This window comes from Thamnophis elegans, chromosome 1 (genome assembly GCF_009769535.1).
Source record: "Thamnophis elegans isolate rThaEle1 chromosome 1, rThaEle1.pri, whole genome shotgun sequence".
NCBI lineage: Eukaryota > Metazoa > Chordata > Lepidosauria > Squamata > Colubridae > Thamnophis > Thamnophis elegans.
The window spans coordinates 175,706,476-175,727,765 of NC_045541.1; the positions used below are offsets into that span (position 1 = coordinate 175,706,476).

General features: G+C 45.3%; 1 protein-coding gene across 1 annotated transcript; it reads right to left on the reverse strand.

The window, feature by feature from the left end:
- Positions 1-1,107: 1,107 nt before the first annotated feature.
- GPX4 (glutathione peroxidase 4) lies at positions 1,108-21,057 on the reverse strand. The gene is made up of 7 exons (XM_032223659.1): positions 20,938-21,057; positions 10,921-11,015; positions 8,143-8,287; positions 7,144-7,295; positions 5,662-5,686; positions 4,187-4,246; positions 1,108-1,378 (listed from the first exon to the last, which is right to left on the reverse strand). Exons 1-7 carry the CDS (start codon positions 21,010-21,012, stop codon positions 1,346-1,348), a joined length of 585 nt encoding a protein of 194 aa, XP_032079550.1. The 5' UTR covers positions 21,013-21,057; the 3' UTR covers positions 1,108-1,345.
- Between the last annotated feature and the right edge of the window lie 233 nt (positions 21,058-21,290).

The following is a 21,290-nucleotide window of genomic DNA, read 5'->3' on the forward strand; positions in this document are numbered from 1 at the left end:
TGAAATCTGGCTAGGTAACTGGGCCAATCACCAGCAGACCGAGTTCTAGTCCCGCCTTAGGCATGAAATCTGGCTAGGTGACTGAGCCAATCAACAGCAGACCGAGTTCTAGTCCCGCCTTAGGCATGAAATCTGGCTAGGTGACTGAGCCAATCAACAGCAGACCGAGTTCTAGTCCCGCCTTAGGCATGAAATCTGGCTAGGTGACTGGGCCAATCACCAGCAGACCGAGTTCTAGTCCCGCCTTAGGCATGAAATCTGGCTAGGTGACTGGGCCAATCACCAGCAGACCGAGTTCTAGTCCCGCCTTATGCATGAAATCTGGCTAGGTACTGGGCCAATCACCAGCAGACTGAGTTCTAGTCCCGCCTTATGCATGAAATCTGGCTAGGTAACTGGGCCAATCACCAGCAGACTGAGTTCTAGTCCCGCCTTAGGCATGAAATCTGGCTAGGTGACTGGGCCAATCACCAGCAGACTGAGTTCTAGTCCCGCCTTAGGCATGAAATCTGGCTAGGTGACTGAGCCAATCAACAGCAGACTGAGTTCTAGTCCCGCCTTAGGCATGAAATCTGGCTAGGTGACTGGGCCAATCACCAGCAGACCGAGTTCTAGTCCCGCCTTAGGCATGAAATCTGGCTAGGTGACTGGGCCAATCACCTGCAGGCTGAGTTCTAGTCCCGCCTTATGCATGAAATCTGGCTGTAAGATTTTGGGCCAATCACCAGGAGACGGAGAGTTCTAGTCCTGCCTTAGGCATGGAAGTTGGCAAGGTGACTTTGAGCCACTCAATTTCTCAGCCCAACCCACTTCACAGCGTTCTGGTGGGAAGAATAGAAGGATATGTTTTGCCACCATGAGTTATTTGTAAAAATAACCAATAAAGAAAATAAAAAATAACTTTTGGAGCGCCTGAAGTTGCCCCAACCCACCCAAGGCCAACAGATGAAGTTGACCTCCGTTCCCCATTCGACAGCACGGGGGTCTCACCTGCAGATCTGAGGTAACTTTGCCCTCCTAAAATGGCTGCCTCCCCTCACCCCCACCTCCCTCAGCCCAAAGCCTGATACAGACCACTTACACACACAGATCTCAAAGACACTTGAATTGGTTGGAAAAACAACATCTTTATTTGTGCAAGATGGAAGGTGCGGCCTGAGGCGCAAATGCAGACATTCCAGCTGGCCTCCCATGTGAACCCGTGCCAAATCTCTCGGACCGGCCTCACCAAGTAGGCTTGGCTTGAAGGCAGGCCGTCATCCAGGCAAAATTCACAGGCAAAGCAGAGGAACGCTGGCAGAGCACCGCCAGAGCTGGCAAGAGGCTGGCAAGAGGCAGGCGGGGCTTACAGGAAACGGAGCAGGTCCTTTTCCATCGTCTGCAGAGGACAAGACAAGAGAAAACAACAGGTAGGTGTGTATGTGTGTGTGTGTGAGAGAGAGATGGCTGCATCTGGCCTAATACAGCGATGGCAAACTTGAGTTTGAGTTGAGTTTTTTTGAGTTTTATTTCATTTGTATGCCGCCCTTTTCCCCAAAGGGACTCAGGGCGGCTCACAACTCAAACAAGGGAAGGGGGACACAGACCATTGACAACAACACAAAACCATATTTTTCAGAGTATAAGGCGCACTAAGATTTTGAAGAGGCAAATTTAAAAAAAGGTTTTGCACCCTGTGAACCTCCTAAAAACAGCCCATTTTCTGTGAAAACGGGCCTGTTTTTTGACAAAAAAGGGCGTGCATAGCATTTAGGCAGCTTGTAGAGTGCTCCTGGGGGCAAAAAAACGGCCCGTTTTTCGCTCAGTTCTACCCACCACAGTCCCCAGAAGTTTCAGTTCAGTTCAGTTCCAGTTTATTTCATTTATATGCTGCTCTTTTCCCCCGAAGGGGACTCAGGGCAGCTCACAACTCAACTAGGGAAGGGGAATACAGACAAAAAGAATTTAAAAAACAAAGCATAACAATGCATAATTTAAAAACATACAACAGTCATACCATTCGAGACGGGGGCAAGAGCTCTTTAGCCCCAGGCCTGTCGGAACAGCCGGGTTTTAAGGGCTTTGCGGAAGGCCTGGAGGGTGGTGAGGGTTCGAATCTCCACGGGGAGCTCGTTCCAGAGGGTCGGAGCAACCACAGAGAAGGCTCTCCTCCGGGTAGTCGCCAGTCGACACTGGCCGGCGGATGGAATTTGGAGGAGGCCTAATCTGTGGGATCTGATCGGTCTATTGGAGGTAATTGGCAGCAGGCGGTCTCTCAAGTACCCAGGTCCAATACCATGAAGGGCTTTATAAGTGACGACTAGCGCCTTGAAGCGTATCCGAAGACCAGCCAGTGCAGCTCGCGGAGGATAGGTGTTACGTGGGTGAACCAAGGTACACCCACGAGGTACACCCACGATCGCTCGCACGGCTGCATTCTGGACAAGCTGAAGTCTCCGAATACTCTTCAAGGGCTGCACTTTGCAAGGCTCCTAAAAGCTATGCACGGCCAATTTTGCAAAGGGGACAGGATTTCGGGAGGCCAAAAATGCTGCATTCAGTGTATAAGACGCACCCAGATTTTCAGCCTCTTTTTTGAGGGCAAAAACGTGTGTCTTATACTCCAAAAAATACAGTATGTCCCAATGGTCCATGGAGATTCTCAGTCATCCAAATCAGGATTGTCTCAAAGGTGCTTTTTCAAAAGATATCCGGCCTATGTTTTTTTTTTTCCCTTGAAGGAGAAGAAAAGGTTTCACTTCTCATCCAAGAAGCTTCATCGGTTCTTGCTGAAGGGGAAAAAAAAGAACATAGGCCCGCTGCCTTTTGGAGAAAAAAAACAAAAACTTGAGACTCGTCTCAAAGATGACACGCTGCGACATTTCAAGTGACCCACCAGCACCCAACAATTATCCTTTTCAAAACATGGGATGTCGTGATTTTTTGGAGTTTCGGAGGTTAGGCAGGACGGCCGTGCTCTCGTACGGCCTCCGACAGGCTACAAAAAGGGTGCAAGAATGGGGCGTGGCTTTTGCGGGTTTCAAAGGCCACGGAAGGGCGTTCTCTGAAGGGGGATAAAGGCCCGTGCAACCCGGAGCAGCCTCAGGTAGGGCTGCAGAGAACACCCCATGAAGGTAAGCAGCGCATGGCAGATCTTGGGAAGTACTGAACTGCACGGGGGGGGGGGGGGGGGGACGGACACACGACATGCCATCGTTCCACAAGGCTCATCCTTTTTGGAGAACAATGCAAAGTGGCCGCCAAGTTGAGGCCTACCTCAACCCAGGCTCCGGCACTACCACTGAGTGCTATGGTTCAGGGTGGCCTAGAGAAGAGAGAATTCTCCGCTTTTGTTGAAAGAGAAGCCGTGAGATGCCAGCAGAGTTAAATCAGGCATTTTCTGGGGTTTTTTTAACATGCCATGCCCAAAAGGTTTGTCATTACTACCCTCACGTCAGCCCGTATTAAGGCTTTGATACTCCTGTAAGCCGCCTTGAGTCACCACATGCAAAGGGGCAGCAGTATAAATTTCCCTAAAATGTCAGCAGCCACTGGACCAAAAACACCCTTCTGGCAGTCACACTTGGGGGGAAAAGATGGGTGTTTTTGCATTCACACTAAGCACTGCTTTACATTATTGAATGAAGCACCATTAGCTTGATTTGCAAGGTGTTTTGGGCCCTAAATGAGCCACGCCAGTGCAGTGGTTAGAGTGCAGCACTGCAGGCTACTTCGGCTCCCTGCCGGCTGCCTGCAATTTGGCAGTTCAACTCTCACCAGGCTCAAGGTTGACTCGGCCTTTCATCCTTCTGATGGAAGGCGGAGTAAAATGAGGACCCACATTGTTGGGGAGCCACAGGGCTGGAAAGCACTGAGAAGGGGCATATAGGTCTAGGCGCTATTGCTATAAATCCCCACCACCACCAAAAAATGAGTGGCCTCCATCTGGATTGGGTCTACAGTTGGTTGGATTATCTCTATAGAAAGGCTGCTATCAACCATGGTTTTCAACCCACCCTGGCTAAGTTTAGCATGGTGTGCGAAGCACCTAACTCAGCTTTGTGGCCAGATGCTCAGGCTGAGTTCTGCAACTGGACAATGTCCCAGGTCCTTGGAACAGTCTCGATAGGTGGCCTAAAAAGTCTTATATCCAGTCTAAACACCTGGCTGACTGCACAACCAACCCATAATAATACACACAACTTACAAAGGGGTCATCCATGGGGCTGAATCGCTTGACCACCTGTCCTTCCCTGTTGATCAGGAACTGCAAGGAGAGAAGGGAGAGCAGGTGACCCATTAAGGAGGCCCAAATTTCATCGGGGCAGGAAATCTGCAAAGACCACAAGACCACCGCCCAATTCGAGGGGGGCTGGATTGAATGCCTAGCAATACGCTGTAAAGCGATTCCAGCTTCCCAGAATTATGTGTACAGGCAATCCTCGACTTATGATCATAATTGAGCTTGGCAATGATGGCCGTAAAGCGAATACGACAATCGTAAAGCAAACCCATAGTTTTTACAATGGAGCATTTTTTGCCAGAAAATGGAAGTGAAAAGCAGTTTTCAGCAAAAAAACATTGCAAATCGAGGTTTTCACACAACCGGACGACACTGCAAACAGCATCGTTGTGTGTCCAAAACATGATCCCACGGCCACTGTGTGTGTCTGTCTGTCTGTGTGTGTGTGTGTGTGTGTCCATCAGAACTTCAGAACCTGGTTGCAAGCTCTTTATGGGGGCTGCGTCAAACTTCCAATGGTCAATAAGTGACCGGTCGTAAGCTGAGGACTAACTGCTTCCTGCCCCTCCTCTGAGCTCCATCTGTCCTTAGAAGTAAGGAGTAAACTCGGTGGAGGTGTGTTTCCTGAAGGCTGAAGAATACCTGGAAGGGCTGGAGAAAAGGCAGTTCTAACCCAGGAAAGGCTTTGAAAACACGCTATTTGGCTACCCAACTTAGGAAAGATGGCACGGTGGTTTAGCGGCTACAACGTTGGGCTTGTCTGCTGGAAAGCCAGCAGCCCAGGTTCGAGACTCCAGCGCCATGTGACGAGGGGGAGCTCCTGTCCTCGCTCCAACTCCTGCCATGTTCCAAAGCATGCAAATGCGAGTAGATAAATAGGTACCACTTCGGTGGGAAGGCAACTGTGGGCTCTGTGATGTCATGCTGGCCACATGACCACAGAAATGTCTTCGGATAGCACTGGCTCAATGGACTTGAAATTGAGAGGATTACTGCCCCGCCTAAAGTCAGCAATGACTAGCGGAGTAAAATCCGCAGGGATTTATTTTTGTTTTTTTTACTAGCTTAGGAAAGAAATTAGTCTCAACCAGCACTGGGGGGGGGGGGGGGGGAGAAAAGTGGCTAAAAGTGGGGACAACCAGCTTTGGTCCTTCCTCAGCTCTCAGAGGGGCTTTGGGCCGGGTTCCTCCTTCTCACCCCAGCTTAAGCACCCTGGCTGTTTGTTGGGGGAGAAAAACTGGAGGAAGCACCGTTCATATCGCCTTGTGCTGCACTTCCAAACAAAAAGCCAACGACATACAGGAGTCCTCGACTTACAACAATTGAGCCCACCGTTTCCACTGCTAAGCAGGGTAGTTGTTAAGTGAGCTTTGCCTCGTTTTTGCTTAAAAGTTTTAATAAAAATTACACAGCCACAAAAAAAATTTGAAGGTACTCACCTTGCTAAAATTCCACTTTATAGCACTAGGGAGAAAGAAAAAAAACAGCATTTACCTCTAAAGGTTTTTATTACTTCTAGTAATAAACTAGTAATTACTTTATTACTTTTATTTCTAGTGTTTCGCTCAAAACAACACTAAAACCAAAACGAACAGTGGCTGGTATCTGTTGCCAGTAAAGAGGGCCTGTTTGAAAATGGGGTCAAAATCCAAGAAACACAATGGCCCATTTATTTGTTCCATTTTTTCCTCCCAGTCAAAAACTATTGTATTTTCTTCAAACCAGCCACCATCAGGACTAGCAGCTTAGCTTTTGGAAAGCAGAGTTGGAATGTGACACAGAAACATGCCATTGCAAAAATATGACGCAGCAGGTACCGGACACCATAATGCCAGCCGACCCAGAATTCTTAAAACACACCCAATGGAGAAAAGCAGGAATAACAAGAATGCTAATAATAAAAACATGAATAACATTTTTAAATGTTCAGCTGGCTGACTTTCATGTTTAATGAATAAAAGAGATAATATAAAAATAAAAATAATACCACACTCCAGAAAGGCAGAGAAAAAGAGAAATTTGGGAAGTCGATATCATATCAATTAAACTAAAATAAAAACTAAGATCATGGCATCCGGCCCTCTCAATTCCTGGCAAATAGTTGGGGAAGAAATAGAGGCAGTGACAGATTTTATTTTCCTGGGCTCCAAGATCACCACAAATGGGGACTGCAGCCAAGAAATTAAAAGACGCTTGCTCCTGGGCAGGAAAGCTAGGTAGCCTACTAAAAAGCAGAGACATCCCCCTGCCAACAAAAGTGTGTATAGTCAAGGCTCTGGTTTTCCCAGTTGCAATGGATGGCTGTGAAGCTTGGACCATAAGGAAGGCTGAGCACCAAAAAATGGAGGCCTTTGAACTCTGGTGCTGGAGAAGATTCCTGTGAGTCCTTTGGACTGCAAGGCCATCCAACCAGTCAGTCCTAGAGGAGATCAACCCTGACTGCTCTTTAGAAGGCCAGATCCTGAAGAGGAAACTCAAAGACTTTGGCCACCTAATGAGAAGGAAGGACTCCCTGGAGAACAGCCTCATGCTGGGAATGATGGAGGGCAGAAGAAGAATGGGACGACGGAGAATGAGGGGGCTGGATGGAGTCACTGAAGCAGCAGACGTGAGCTTAAATGGACTCCAGAGGATGGTAGAGGATAGGAAGGCCTGGAGGAATGTTGTCCATGAGGTTGCGATGGGTCAGACATGACTTCGCAACTAACAACATCATATTATTATGAAATCTTCAAATAGATTACAACAGGCTGGCTGGGGAATTCTGGGAGTTGAAGTCCACACGGATTGAAGTTGTCAACTTCTAAAAACCCTTGTTTTATGACATTTAGTTTAATTAAAAATAAGTCAATCAGTGTGTGTGGTATATTAGCTATGCCTATTTCAGAGACTTGTTCAGAACTGGGGCAGCGAGAACTCACTTTCCTAGAGTGCCTCTGCCTTTGGGTTGGTTTTTCAGCCACTTCCAGAGAGGATGAGCATTATCCCCATTGACTTCAACCTTGCTAAACATGTCGAATTTCACCCCGTAGCCTTCAGCAAATGCTTTAATTTCTTCTTCGGTACCAGGCTCCTATTAAAAAACAAGAACAAAAAGGAGACAGATGGTTTTTAGATGGTTAAGCCGATATTAAAACAGTTGTCCTCAGCTTTCAGTCTGTTTAAGTTGCAGATCCAGATGTTTCTGAACTGCGCTCGCTCACCATTTACGGTGAACCTATCAATGCATCATGTAATGAAGGTTTGAAGATTCTTTTTAGCCAGCTTGTCATAGATTCTTGGCTGTTTTCCCACTCCTAATCCAGTATCTTCCCCATGTATGTCACACTGGCTGTCTCCTCTCTGGGGATAGAATTTGGGTCTCCCCAGCCCTAGTCCAGCCCCTTCCCTACTCCTCGATTAGCTGTTGGATTGAGAGGAAGGGACTGGCCCAAAGTCCACCAATGAGCTTCTGCATTTGAGAAGGGAACTAGAACCCCTCCTCAGGTGCAGATGTGGGTCTCCTCACATCTCATCCATCCCTTCCATAATTACTCTTGGCTCTTGGGCGGAGATAGAAGGATTGGCCCAAATTCAGCCAATGGGATTCCATGGCTAAGGGAGAAAAACACCTGGGTATCCTCACTCCTAGCCCATCACTTTCCCCACTGTGTCATGTTGGTTCTCCTTAGAGCAGGGGTTCTCAACCAGGGGTCGCCTAAGACCATCAGAAAACACACATTTTCGATGGTCTTAGGAACTGAGACACCAATTTTATGGTTGAGGGTCACCACAACACGAGGAACTGCATTAAAGGGTTGCGGCATTGGGAAGGTTGAGAACCACTGCCTTAGAGGATAATTGTGTGTTGGGGGGGAATCATTTCGTTGAGACATTAACATACACACATACACACAAACAACCCCCCTCCCCTTTCCTACCTGCTTGCCAAACTGGTTGCAGGGGAAGGCTAGAATGCGTAAACCTTTCTCAGCGTATCTACTATACAGTTGGACAAACTGAGTGTAGTTTACGTCAGTCTTGCCTCATTGGGAGGCCACGTTGGTGATGATGCAGACCGTGCCCCTGGAGAGAGAGACAGAAACGCAGAAATGGATAGATTAAGACTTAAAATTAAGGAGAAGAAACAGAATATTTTTTTAACGTAGGATTTGTTTTACCAATGGCTAACTGACAGAAACAGAAGTTAGAAATGTAGAAGCTTAAGAGAATGATTAACTATATAAGGAAGGTTTATTCAAGTGGATAAGTACATATTACTATTGTGTGATCATTATCAATGTTATGAATATCATTATTACTGTTTCTCAAAATTAACTATACCCAGACAACACACTGTTCATGTAGACATTGAATTTTTTGTTTATTAAAAAAAGTATTTTATATACTGTGTGTGTGTGTGTGTGTGTGTGTGTGTGTTGCATTTGTGCTGTAATGTAACAAAGGCAACATAAAATGCAACAAAGGCAACATAACCTAAACCTAAACCTAAAAAATGGCTTTCTGCCTGGATGGCTCCTAGGGTGAACCAAAAGACAGAAAAAGGGAAGCGGTATGCTCCCTCCTATATTTGGGCATATACCAGGGGTCGTGACAGAATACATTTTGTGTGTGTGTGTGTGTGTGTGTGTGTGTGTGTGTGTGTGAGGTGTGTGTTGCATTTGTGCTGATAAATAAATAGAGTCATAAATGTAACAAAGACAACAGTAAAAATAATGGCTTTCTGTCTGGATGGTCTCCTGGGGTGAGGCGATAGACAGAGAAAGGAAGCAGTATGCTTCCTCCCATATTTGGGCATACCAGGGGTGGTATGCTCCCGCTGCCATGCTGGCAGTTCCATCCATCCAGTTCCGGCCAGGTGCAAAGGGGCAGAAACAATGGATGACCTTGGCTTTCTAGAAATAATTTTGTTATGGCTACGTAGTGTGCAACTCTTTACAATTCCCCCTCCCCCATTTTCCCACCATAGAAAATGCATAGCAGAATAATTGAGGGTCACAGGTAGTCTTCGACTTACAACCACAACAGAGCTCAACATTTCCATAGTTAAGTGAGACAGCGGTTGAGTGAATTTTGCTGCCATTTTACGAGCTTCCTTGCCACGGCTATTAAAGGAATCCTTGCAGTAGTTACGTTAGCAACAGGCTTGTTTAACTGAATATGGCTTCCCTACTTAGCTTGTCAGAAGGCCGCAAAATGGGATCCCTTGACCCCGGGACGCTGCGACCGTCATAAATATACGTTGGTTGCCAAGCGTCTGAATTTGGATCATGTGACCATGGAGTCATAATGCAACAGTCGTTAAGTGTGAAAAACAGCTGTAAGTCACTTTTTCAGTGTCATTGTCACTTCCAATGGTCGCTAAATGAACTTTTGTAAGTCGAGGACTAGGGCCACCCGGAATTCCAGGCACACTGATGGGGTCTAAACCTTTCTTCCCAGAATCGTACAGAATTTCTCCACTAGCTGCATTTCTGCTTTCGTGCTGAGTCCTGTTATTTATTTATCAAGCTTCTACGGCTGCCCATCCCACATGATGTGACTTTGAATGGTAAACAGCATAAAACAGTATAAAATAATAAATGTGTCGAACACACTCTTAGTTTTTTTAAAATGCACACCCAGAAGAGAGTTGATTGGCAACAGAGTTCTTAAGGGGAGTTTTAGAAACCAGGACTGTCAACCTATTCTTCCAAACACCGTTGAAAAAAACAAACAAGCAATGTTGGCTTGCGAATCAAATGCCTAGCAGGGAAAAACTATAATCAAGCAAACTTCAACCGAGGCCCATTCTCCTCCTCCTCCTCCTATATTAGATGTAAGCAGTTCTCGATCTATGACCGTAATGAAGCCTGCCCGCCATAGCTCCAATTCATGATGGTTATAAAAAGGGTCACCCACATGACCGACCTGATTTTACAACCTTTCCCGTGCCAGTCGTTAAGCGAACCAATGGTGGTTTTGCCAAAACCAGAAAGTAAATGCTGGTTTTTGACAAAGCCGCTTTAAAACACATGGCTGCATGGAATTGGAAATTGGAAAGTTTATTTATAGGCCGCCCTTTTCCCTGGGGGGACTCAGGGCAGCTTACAATTCATAGGGAAGGGAATACAAACAATGACACAAGAACAATACATAGTTAAAATAGAGTACAACATTCATCATTCGGGTGGGGACGGATTACAATCTTAACCCCAGGCATGACGGGATAGCCAGATTTTAAGGCGCTGCAAATGGCCTTAAGTGTGGGTCAGTTGTCAAAGAGTCCGGCATATCATCACATGACTGCAGGGGGCAGTGGGTATTGGAGCCAGATTGTTAAGTACCCCCACAAAGGTATGGTTGAAAAGTCGAAGACTATTGGTCCAGCAGATGTGTTCAATCGTGGCGGCTGTAAGATGTGTGGACTTCAACTCCCAGAATTCTGGGAGTTGAAGTCCACAAATCTTAAAGTTCCCCTGGATTATGGCATAGCTGGCTGGCTGGGGAATTCTGGGAGATGAAGTCCACAAGTCTTAAAGTTCCCAAGTTTGGACACCCCTGGATTATGGCATAGCTGGCTGGCTGGGGAATTCTGGGAGTTGAAGTCGACAAGTCATAAAGTTACCAAAGTTACCATCTTACAGCCGCCAAGATTGGACACATCTGCTGGACCTACTGCCCAATAGCAAACAAACCCAGATGGGAAAACAACTTGCCTGTATCTCTCCAGCGAGACATCGTTGCCGTCAATATCCAGTGCATGGAAGTCGTACATCGATGTGGCCGACTGCCACTCACCCTTCCGAGCACACTGCAGGGAAGAAATATAAAGGGGGAGGGAGGAGGAGAGAAATCAGAGAAAAGTGAATCTCCCTTCTTGTCAGGCCCCCAAAAAACCAAGAACGACACACGGAGTGACTTCTGAATAGTTCCTTTATTGCTATTCCCCTGCAAACAGAAACTGTGCCAGATTAAAGCCACTATTATTGCAATAATTACAGATAGTCCTTGTAAATGGTTAAGGTGGGTGCCCCCCCCCACCTTTCTCCCTGCCCACGACAGTCCAGGCTCCGCCCTCTGGAAAAGAGCCCCTCCCTCCTGTGACTCTGCCTCGACTATACAGGTAGTTATTGATGTACAACAGTTCATTTACAACAGCGCTGAAAAACGTGACTCATGACCATTGCCGCATCCCCGGGGGTCACATGATCAAATTTCAGATGCTTGGCCACTGACTTGTACTTATGACGGTTGCAGTAACCTGGGGGCCCTGGGGGCCTTCGGTGGGGAAGCCAGAGTCATTTTACCACCACGCTACCAACTTAACCACTGCTGTGATTGGCTTAGCAACTATGAAAAGAAACATAACATGGGGCCAAACTCACTGAAAAACTGTTGCAATTTTGGGCTCAGTTGTGGTCGTAACTTGAGGACAATCTGTATTCCACCACACTTTGAGACAACTTGCAACCAAGGGAGGGTCTCTGGGCCGCTAGTCAAGGGGTTTGTAATATTTTAGTCTTCTCCAACATTGGGTATGTGAGGACTGCAGCTCCCAGAATTCTTACCCAAGAAGCTACCTAGGGAATTCTGGGTTTTGCAATTGCGACCCATTAGCAGGGCACCCCCAAGGCTGGGCACATGTTTTATGCGAAGCCTCAAACAAGCCGCTTTTGAATCAAACCATGATTTGGCATCAAATACAAACTCAGAGGACGCAGTAGCTCAGGGGCTAAGACACTGAGCTTGTTGATCAGAAAGGTTGGTAGTTGGTAGTTCGAATCCCTAGCACCATGCAACAAGTGAGCTCCCATTACCTGTCCCAGCTTCTGCCAACCTAGCACATAAAAATGCAAGTAGAAAAATAGGAACCACCTTTGGTGGGAAGGTAACAGCATTCCGTGCGCCTTCGGCGTTTAGTCATGCCGGCCACATGACCACGGAGGCTTCTTTGGACAGCACTGGCTCTTCAGCTTTGAAACGGAGATGAGCACTGCCCCCTAGAGTCTGGAACAACTAGCACATATGTACAAGGGGAATCTTTACCTTTGCAAACTCAGATTCAGTGCCTCACCCTCAAAGGGCCCACGTGACATTATTTTAAACAGTCTTTCTCAACCTTGGCCACTTTTAAGACGTGTGGACTTCATCCCCCAGAATCCCCCAGCCACCTGATGTTGGCTGAGGATATTTGGGAGTTGAAGTCCACAAACTTTACATTTGCCAAGCTTGACAAATCTTGCTTTAAAGGTTCAGGGTACAGGGCCTTTCATACAGTAGATTCCCAAGGGCAATTTATTTCACACGAGAAACTTATGAAGTGGATTGCTGCTAGTTTCGGTATGAGCTTATTCATTACCCCACTCAACAGAGGACAGGAAACAAAAGTTTTATTTGCAAGAAGAAGGGAAGCATTACTTCTGCAAGGGGAAATCCTGCAAAAAGAATGGAAAATACCCCAAAGTAAAATATTGAGAATTGCAAAAACGATTACAAATAATGCTAATTAAATCTTTAAATAATAAGGATGGCGGCTGGAGGAGGGGCGATGAGGGTGGCGGGAAAAGGAGTGGCCGGGAGTGAGGAGCAGGGCTTAATCCCACCACTGTGCGCACTGGATACAATTTTGTTAGCGGGCTGTATAAGGCTCACGGGCCGTAGTTTGAGAACCTCTGCTTTAAATCCTAAATCTAATCCTATAAGGATTGCAAGTGCACAGGTAATCCTTGAGTTATGCCCATTTGTTTAGCGACCATTCAAAGTTAACGAACAGCACTGAAAAAAGTGACTTATGACTGTTTTTTACTTACAACCATGACAGCGTCCCCATGATCACATGATCAAAATTCAGACGCTTGGCAACTGACTCATATTTATGACGGTTGCAGTGTCCCATGGTCACAGAATCCCCTTTTGTGACCTTCTGGCAAGCAAAGTCAATGGGGGGGAGCCAGATTCACTTAACAACCGTGTTATTAACGTCAGGGTTTCACTTAACAACTGTGGAAAAAGATTGTAAATTGGGGCAAATCTCATTTAACAACTGTCCTGCTTAGCAACGGGAATTCTGGGCTCAGTTGGGGTCATACATCGAGGGCAAACCGTTCCTTTCATTGGGTCCTTCTCCTGTGTCTCTCTGAGTGTGCGCACAATAATTGTGTCCTTTTGTTGTTGTTGTCAGATCGACACCTATCATTAGCAAGATCTGCCTGCAAGAGATAGCATGAGTCCATCACATGGTCCAATCTTCTTCTTCCACGCTAGCACCTACGCCCAACTGCTTCCGATCAGGTGCAAAGGTTTCGGAGACAAAAGATGACCTTGAGCTTCTAGAAAGGATTTTTTTATTTATTTTGAAAACAACACATTCTACCCCTTGCTAATCCGCCACCCCTTAATGAGTGTGTGGCAGGCCAAAGATTCTTAAAGGAACCACTGCAGGCCTGACACTTCTCCACTGTCCTCACCACTCTCTGTATGGGCTTTCTATCTGAGGTGCTGCCATCACCAAACCAAACAGTGATACAGTTTGTTGAAACAATCGTGCCTCGGTAAAAAGTGGCCAGGACAGGAGGAGAAAGATGTGCTCTCCTCATCTGATGCAGGAAATGCTGGTTTGCACGCTTCACTAAGAGTGACGTATGAAGAGACCAAGGCAAATTATAACATACATAAGATGTTATAACTGGATGGGGGGGGGGGATTTTGGTGGTGAGGTCATAAAAACCCTTCCTGCGTCTTCAAGCCAACCATTTGGCACCATTATAAGGTGTGCCAGCCAAAGAGCCAGCTTTTATAAATAATTACAATATATCCTGTTTCAGAGATTGAGATGGACTGAGTCATGTCATTAAGGAGCGCTTTTGTTCCTCTGCAAATTTTATTAAAAGCCGTAGGCTTTCCTGGGCTACCGGTCATTTTTTTTAGAGGCCTGGAAGACCTAAAGTGATGTAGGATTTACCATGGATTGAGGCTGGGGGAGGGGGAGGTGGGAGATGGAGAAGACACAGATGTTATATAGACAGTGAGAATACATATAATTAGTAACAGACAAGACTATCTGTAGTAGTAATCAATACAGATAGTCTTCAAATAATGTGCCCAATGGAATCAAAAATGCCATTGCTAAGCAAGACAGTTGTGACATGAGTTTTGCCCCATTTTCTCTTTCCTGACATGGTTGTTAAGTAAATCAGGCTTCCCCATTGACTCTGTCAGAAGGTCTCAAAAGGGGATCTGTGACTCCAGGACACTGCAACCATCATAAATAGGAGTCAGTTGCCAAGCATCTGAATTTTGATCACGTGACCAGGGGAATGCTGCAATGGTCATAAGTGTGGGAAAACTGCCGTAAGTCACTTTTTCAGTGTCGTTGTAACTTCAGTCACTAAATGATTGTTAGTCGAGAACTACCTGCAACCTATATAATAAGTTGATTAATAATTATTTATTTTATTAACCTCTTAGTATGCTCACAAAATCAGGAGGAATAATATCTAACAAAGATTATGAAAAGGCACATGCTTCCTGTCTTCAGTTTTTTAATAATATATACATTAATCTGGAAAGTTAAGTCCTTGATTTACAACTATTCAATTAGCGACCATCCAAAGTTACAACAGAAAGAAGTGTCCCACAATCAGTCCTCACACTTGTGACCGCTGCAGCATTCCCCACAGTCACACAATCAAAATTCAGACGCTTGGCAACTGACTCATATTTATGACGCTTGCAGTGTCCCCGGGGTCATGGGATCAACTCTGGCGACCTTCTGACTAGCAAAATCAATGGGGGGAAGCCAGACTCACTCAACAACCATATTACTAACTTGACAAGTGCATTGATTCACTTAACAACTATGGCAGGAAAAGTTGCAAAATGGCTTCTGAGAAGCAAAGTCAATGAGGGAGGCCTTAATGACCCTGTGAGTCACTGCAGGGATTTGCTTAACAATCGTGGCACAAAAGGGTTGTAAAAACTGGGCACAACTCACTTAATAACGCCCAGCTTAGCAACAGAAATCCTGCTCCCAATTGTGATAAGTGAAGGACTCCTTGTAGCTTAGGCAATGTTTCACAACTTCAGCCATTTTAAGGTGTGTGAGCTTCAACACCCTGAGTGGGGAATTCTGGCAGCTGAAGTCCATAGTTTTTAAAAGCTGGTCAAGTTGAGAAACATTGCTTTAAACCAGGGAGCTGCATGTGGCTTTTTCATCCCTCTGCTGCGGCTCCCTATTGCCAGTCGGCTCCACAATAGATAGGGCTTTCGGTTAGGACAGGTAGAGGAAAAAGGAGCTAGGAGGAGACTAGGAGGGGGGGGGGGGAAACCGGATTTCTGGTCAGCTCCAGAATTGAAGGGGTGTGTGTGTTTGTGGCTCTTTGTGTGTTTAAGGTTGCCCCTGCTCTAAACTAACCAAGTTATCTCAGAAGGCCTCAACAAGCATAACTAGATTTTGATGCAGATTAGTTTCTAATCTATAGTGTGCCTGGAATGTGCCTCTGACATAACATGCTTCTGTGTGCTGCAACACCCTCGCCTTCCCTTCCCTCCCCGCCAATTTAATTTCAACATCCGTTAAGCCAATCGTTTGATGAAGTGAGCATCACTACACGGCCTCTACTACTTGGCACATCCTCTTCGCAACCTGGGAGGAAGGCTTCCTGGTATCCGAAGCAGAACATCTTGATTCAGCCACAGTTCTGGGCCATGTGGCATCAACCTTGTGAACCTTCAAGCTTCCTCTTTCTGTTGTGTATTCAAAATAGACAATGGTGTGTGTGTGTGTATGTGTGTGTGTTTGTGTCTAGTTGTCTCTCTCTTTCTCTGTCCATCTATGTACATCCATCCCTCAGTATCATTTTAAAGATAATCAGTTTCATTTCATTTCTATCATCTGTCTACGGATCATCTATTTCTTTCTTTCTTTTTTATTTTTCTTTCTCTCCCTTTCTTTCTTTCTTTCTTTCTCTTTCTCTCTTTCTTCTGAATTGTAAGCCGCCCTGAGTCCCCCCAGGAAAAAGGGCGGCATATAAATAAACTATTCCATTCCATTCCATTCTCTCTTTTTCTTTCCTTTTTCTCTTCCTTTCTCTCTCTCTATTTCTTTTTCGCTCTTTCTTTATCTCTTTCTTTCTCCCTTTTTTCTTCTTCCTCCCTGTCTGTCTGTCTAAATGAGTAAATAGAAATAATAGAAATAGAAAATAGGAGCTTCTTACTCAGGATTTCCTATAGCTTTGGCTCCACTACCTGATCCTAACATTCAGTCCTACCAAGCAGAAATGCAAGTTAATTCCCTTCCCACCCCTTTCCTCAATCTAATCTGTGCCTGTTTTCTCATCCCAATCACATGAGCTGAGACACTGCGGAGTCATATTGCCCTCCCCGCAACCGCAAATCCGTCTCACGAGCCTCTGGATTATGATGCAATTAGTAGAACAAAGCGGACAGAGAACAACGGATTGCGCCAGAAGGGGGACGTTGGTTGAGACTTTTGATTTCTTTTTTATGGATCACATTTATCAATCCACGATAAACCAGGGACAAACAAGACCAAAGTCCTGGCATTGATGATTTGTTCAGCTCTTCCCACTGACTTTCAGATAAAAACTATGTTGAAAATGATGCTGTACAAACAATTGCATTTCTGCATTGCAGGCAAAAGAGCAAGGGAGAAGATGAGGCTGCTTTCACACACGCCACCTTTAATCAAAAACAGCCTTTGTCTTCACCCAGAAGCAAATAAATATACTGCATCCAAAATAAAATAAATGAATGAATAAAACTGGGTATGCCCATGTATTTCTCATCCAGAAGTTGCTTTGTTTTTCCTGGAGTTTAAAAGAAAAACAGTTTTGCTAGAATTTCTGTTTTTCATGGAAACAGATTCAGAAGGGCTTGGAAGCTTTAAAGCAGGGGTCTTGAACTGTGGGAACTTTAAGACTTGTGGACTGCAACTCCCAGAATTCCTCAGTCAGCTTTGCTGGCTGAGGAATTCTGGGAGTTGAATCCACAGATCTTAATGTTCCCAAGGTCCCTGCTTTAAACACTAAGGACAGCTCAGAAAAGCTTTTATAATCTTAAACTAGCAAAACCATCCAAGGATCAAGAGGAGCAGAAGGGCCAAACACTGTACTCAGTTAGCTAGCAGTACAGGTAGTCCTCAACTTATGACACAATTGAACCCAACATTTCTGTTGCTAAGTGAGACAGTTAAGTGAATTTTGCCCCATTTTATGACCTTTCTTGCCTTATTTATTGTGAATCACAACACTTAAGTGAATCACATGGTTGTTAAGTGAATCTGGCTTCCCCCAGTCACTTGGCTTGCCAGGTGGTGGCAAAAGGGGATCACATAAACCTGGGACACTGCAAATAAATCCATACCAGTTGTCCAGCATCCTCATTTTGATCAGGCGACTATGGGATGCTGCAATGACCTTGTAAAAAATGATCACAAATCCCGATTTTCTGTACAGTTGTATCTTGAAACGGTCCCTAAACAAATGGCTGTAAGTTGAAGGCTACCTGTACTCACTTCTACAAGCTGCAATATGGAGGAGCATTTTTAAAAAAATACATAATTACAGCTATTAGCCATAATGGCCAAATGGCTCTTAATTTGTCATATTTAGAAATGCTGGGATTTCTCCCAGCTGGGAAGATGGTCAGAATATGAAAAGAAATAATAAGCTGCTCTACCTGAAAGTAAACCTGAAATCCCAATTACGTTTAATGTTTACAAATTAACTCAAGACCTTCACGTAAACATCAAAAGGCAGGCTAGAAATATTCCTGAAAAATGTCTCGCTTTAATCTTGGCAAGAACATTGCTGATCGTTTCCCTTCTCCAACCAACCCCTCCACCCCTAAATGAAATGAGGCTGCAAACTCATCAGCAACTGACCTACATGGCATCTTCTGGCAGAACCACAATCTTTTCTGATTCCACCGCAGAGGAGGATATAATCCTGACCCAAAGAGCTGCTTTTTGTATGGTTCTGTTTATTTAAGGTGGAGCAAAGGAACAACTTAATTGTGTTCAGTGGAATCCTTGGTGCTCTCGGAGCTTGGCTGATTAAGCTATTGCTTTCTACTTAATTGTTCGTTTGGGGTTAAACCCTGCTTAACTGGGTGTTGGCTTTTTGTTCTCTAGTCTTTTTGTTCTCCTCAGGGTTTTTAGGATCTCTTGAATGGGATAGAAAGGCAATTTAACTTTTTTGCATTCTCCAACCAAGGGACAACCCCCATCAACACGGAGCCGACTACTGTATATAAACAGGGAACAAATCCCCCACTGTCACTTGCATGAATGCTGTGTAACTAATAAATACTGACAGTTATTGTTAGTTGCAAAGTCGTGTCCAACCCATCACGACCCCATGGACAACAGTCCTCTGGGCCTTCCTGTCTACCATCCCCCAGAGTCCATTTTAGCTCAGGCCTGCTGCTTTGGTGACTCCATCCAGCCACCTCATTCTCAGCTGTCCCCTTCTTCTTTTGCCCTCCATCTTTCCCAGCATGAGGCTCTTCTCCAGGGAGTCCTTCCTTCCCATCTGGTGGCCAGAACCTTCCTCTTCAGGTTCTGGCCTTCTAAAGAGCAGTCAGAATTGATCTCCTCTAGGACGGACCGGTTGGATGGCCTTGCAGTCCAAGGGACTCGAAGGGAGATACCAAGAGGGCAAGCCACTAGAACATAAATTAAGAGTAAACCCTACTTCCTACCAGAACTGATGCTATTACCTTGTTGGGGAATGAAACATCTGCAAGCAAACCACCAAGCTCAGAGAGCATTAAGGACCCCACAGTTCAACCCTGAGGTGCCGATATTGTTTTTCACATTGCATGTAAGTTTTCACAAAGGCCTCCTTGAGTAAGGTTGGCTTGCTTTTGATTACTGAAAGCAACACTGAATTGCTTCCACCGGGAAGTCAGCAGCTCAGGGAGGTTTCAAAACAGATTCTTATCAACTCGTAGCCACCAAGCACATGTATAGGCATATACTATACATATACTTTACTATAAAATCCATTAGCAAACTAGAGTTGGTCTTCAGAAACAGGCTGCCAAAGGAGAAGACATAAAGCTGTTCAGAAGATTTTTCTATATGACAAAGGGACAAGGTTGTGGAGTAGGCAGGCCCTTTTAAACAGTAGGCGGCTTCAGAAGAGTTGTGAAATCCTAATTTATCTAACTAGCCTTAGGAGGCAAAGCAATGAGGATTGAGGTACAAAGAACCACCTAGTTCTCTGTACTTCTGTTTTAATCATCTGCGAAGTTTCTCAATCATTCAGATTATAGTTGATCCAAAAAGGCAGCTGGACTGGGGCATTCAAGTTTAATCCGTAGTATTTTATTTTTATTTAAGATAATTTCTTCATCCACCCCACTCTCAGGGACTCTCCCAGAATTGCTTGCACGACTTCCAGAGTTAATAAATGGTTTCATAAATATAAAGCATGAAAGAGAGTCTGTTATGGGACACTGAGCAGAGGCTCAGTACACCCTCATTTTGGCGCTAGTCCCTAACTAATTTAAAAACCGGCTTTTAAATCTTTAAATGCCTTTTGCACACATGTAATTTATCTTATTCTACCCCAAGGGCTCAAATGCAGCTAAGCTGCAGCTGTTTTTCCATCCAACCATTCTCTAAGGAGCTCCAACAACCCCAGATCACGTTTTTAAGATAAACAATTAAGACTATAATTTCATCTCTGAGAGACACCTGAAGGGATAGCTTTCTGTTTCATGATTCTTCTGTACTGTAATGAAATTTACACCCTAAAACCATTACTTTACCCCAGTAGGGACAGGCAAGCAGCTCTAGAAAAGCAGTAACCCTGAAGTCCAAATACAGGTAAATCCTTGATTTACAGCAGTTCATTTAGTGACCATTCAAAGTTACAACACTGAAAAAGTTACTTCTGACCGTTTTTCACACTTCCGAGCTTTCTAGCAGCCCCAGGATCATGCGCTTGGCAATTGGCCCACATTTACGACCATTGCTGTGTTCCAAGGTCATGTGACCCCACTTTGGAAGCTTTTGATAAGCAAAAGCCAGATTCACTTAACTACCATGTGACTCACTTATCAACTGCAATGATTCACTTAACAACGGGCACCAAAGGTCGTAAAATGGGGGGAAACACTCATTGAACTAATGTCTCACTTGGTAACAGAAATTTTGGATTCAATTGTGGCCGTAGGTTGAGGACTACCTGCCCAAAGTATTATGGGAAAAAAACATGGTTTTTGCCCTATTTTCGAGGAATTAAGGTTTAAGTCACCTGCAAAGACCTTTGCTGCATTACATTGTATTTTATTTACATCACAAGACTTAGATAAACACCCTTGTGTAACAACCATCCCAGGCACTCCCAAAACAATAAAAACAACCTCCCAAAACCCATATTATGGTAATGACATTCAATAAAAATTCATACTTCCCCAAGGCAACACTTTCCTCTCCATTCATATGCCATCTTACTGGCCTCCAGCCTCGTCCTAGCCTAATGTTTTGGGGAAATTATGCTCGTTGGAAGAGAAGTAGTAAAAACGACCACTTCAACGGATTAGAGTGAAAGTCCTCCCAGGGGCTCTTAAAAAAAGATTATATGGGTCCTCCAAGGAGACCCTACGTAGCCCTTTAAGGTGACCGCTCTATGGTCCGACCATAGAGAACACAGCCAATGACTAGAACGTCTACGACTGGAGACCCACTCCCCCTGACAACTTACCATCACTCTTGTGAGGCCGCGCCCTACCAAGAACCCACAAAGAAGCGTCTTGGAAGCGAAACGCCGCAAACTCATCTCAGCTGCAGGTCTCTCCGCTCCTCCTTTAATCTGCTCTTCACGCCCCTCCGCCTCCCCGACAGGGCCAATCACAAGATGGCTAATCCTCGTTGGCCACGCCCAACCCCACCGGTGCGAGAACGCCTCTCTTGAGTCTTTGACCAATGGAAGGGCGTTGGAGGGTGGGGTTGCGTGACGCAACAAGAGGGTTGGTCCCTCTCCTCTCTGGCTTCTTTGAACACGGTCGTCAATTGGCTGAGGCCTACCGTGATTGACAGCTCAGCGAGCTAATCGGA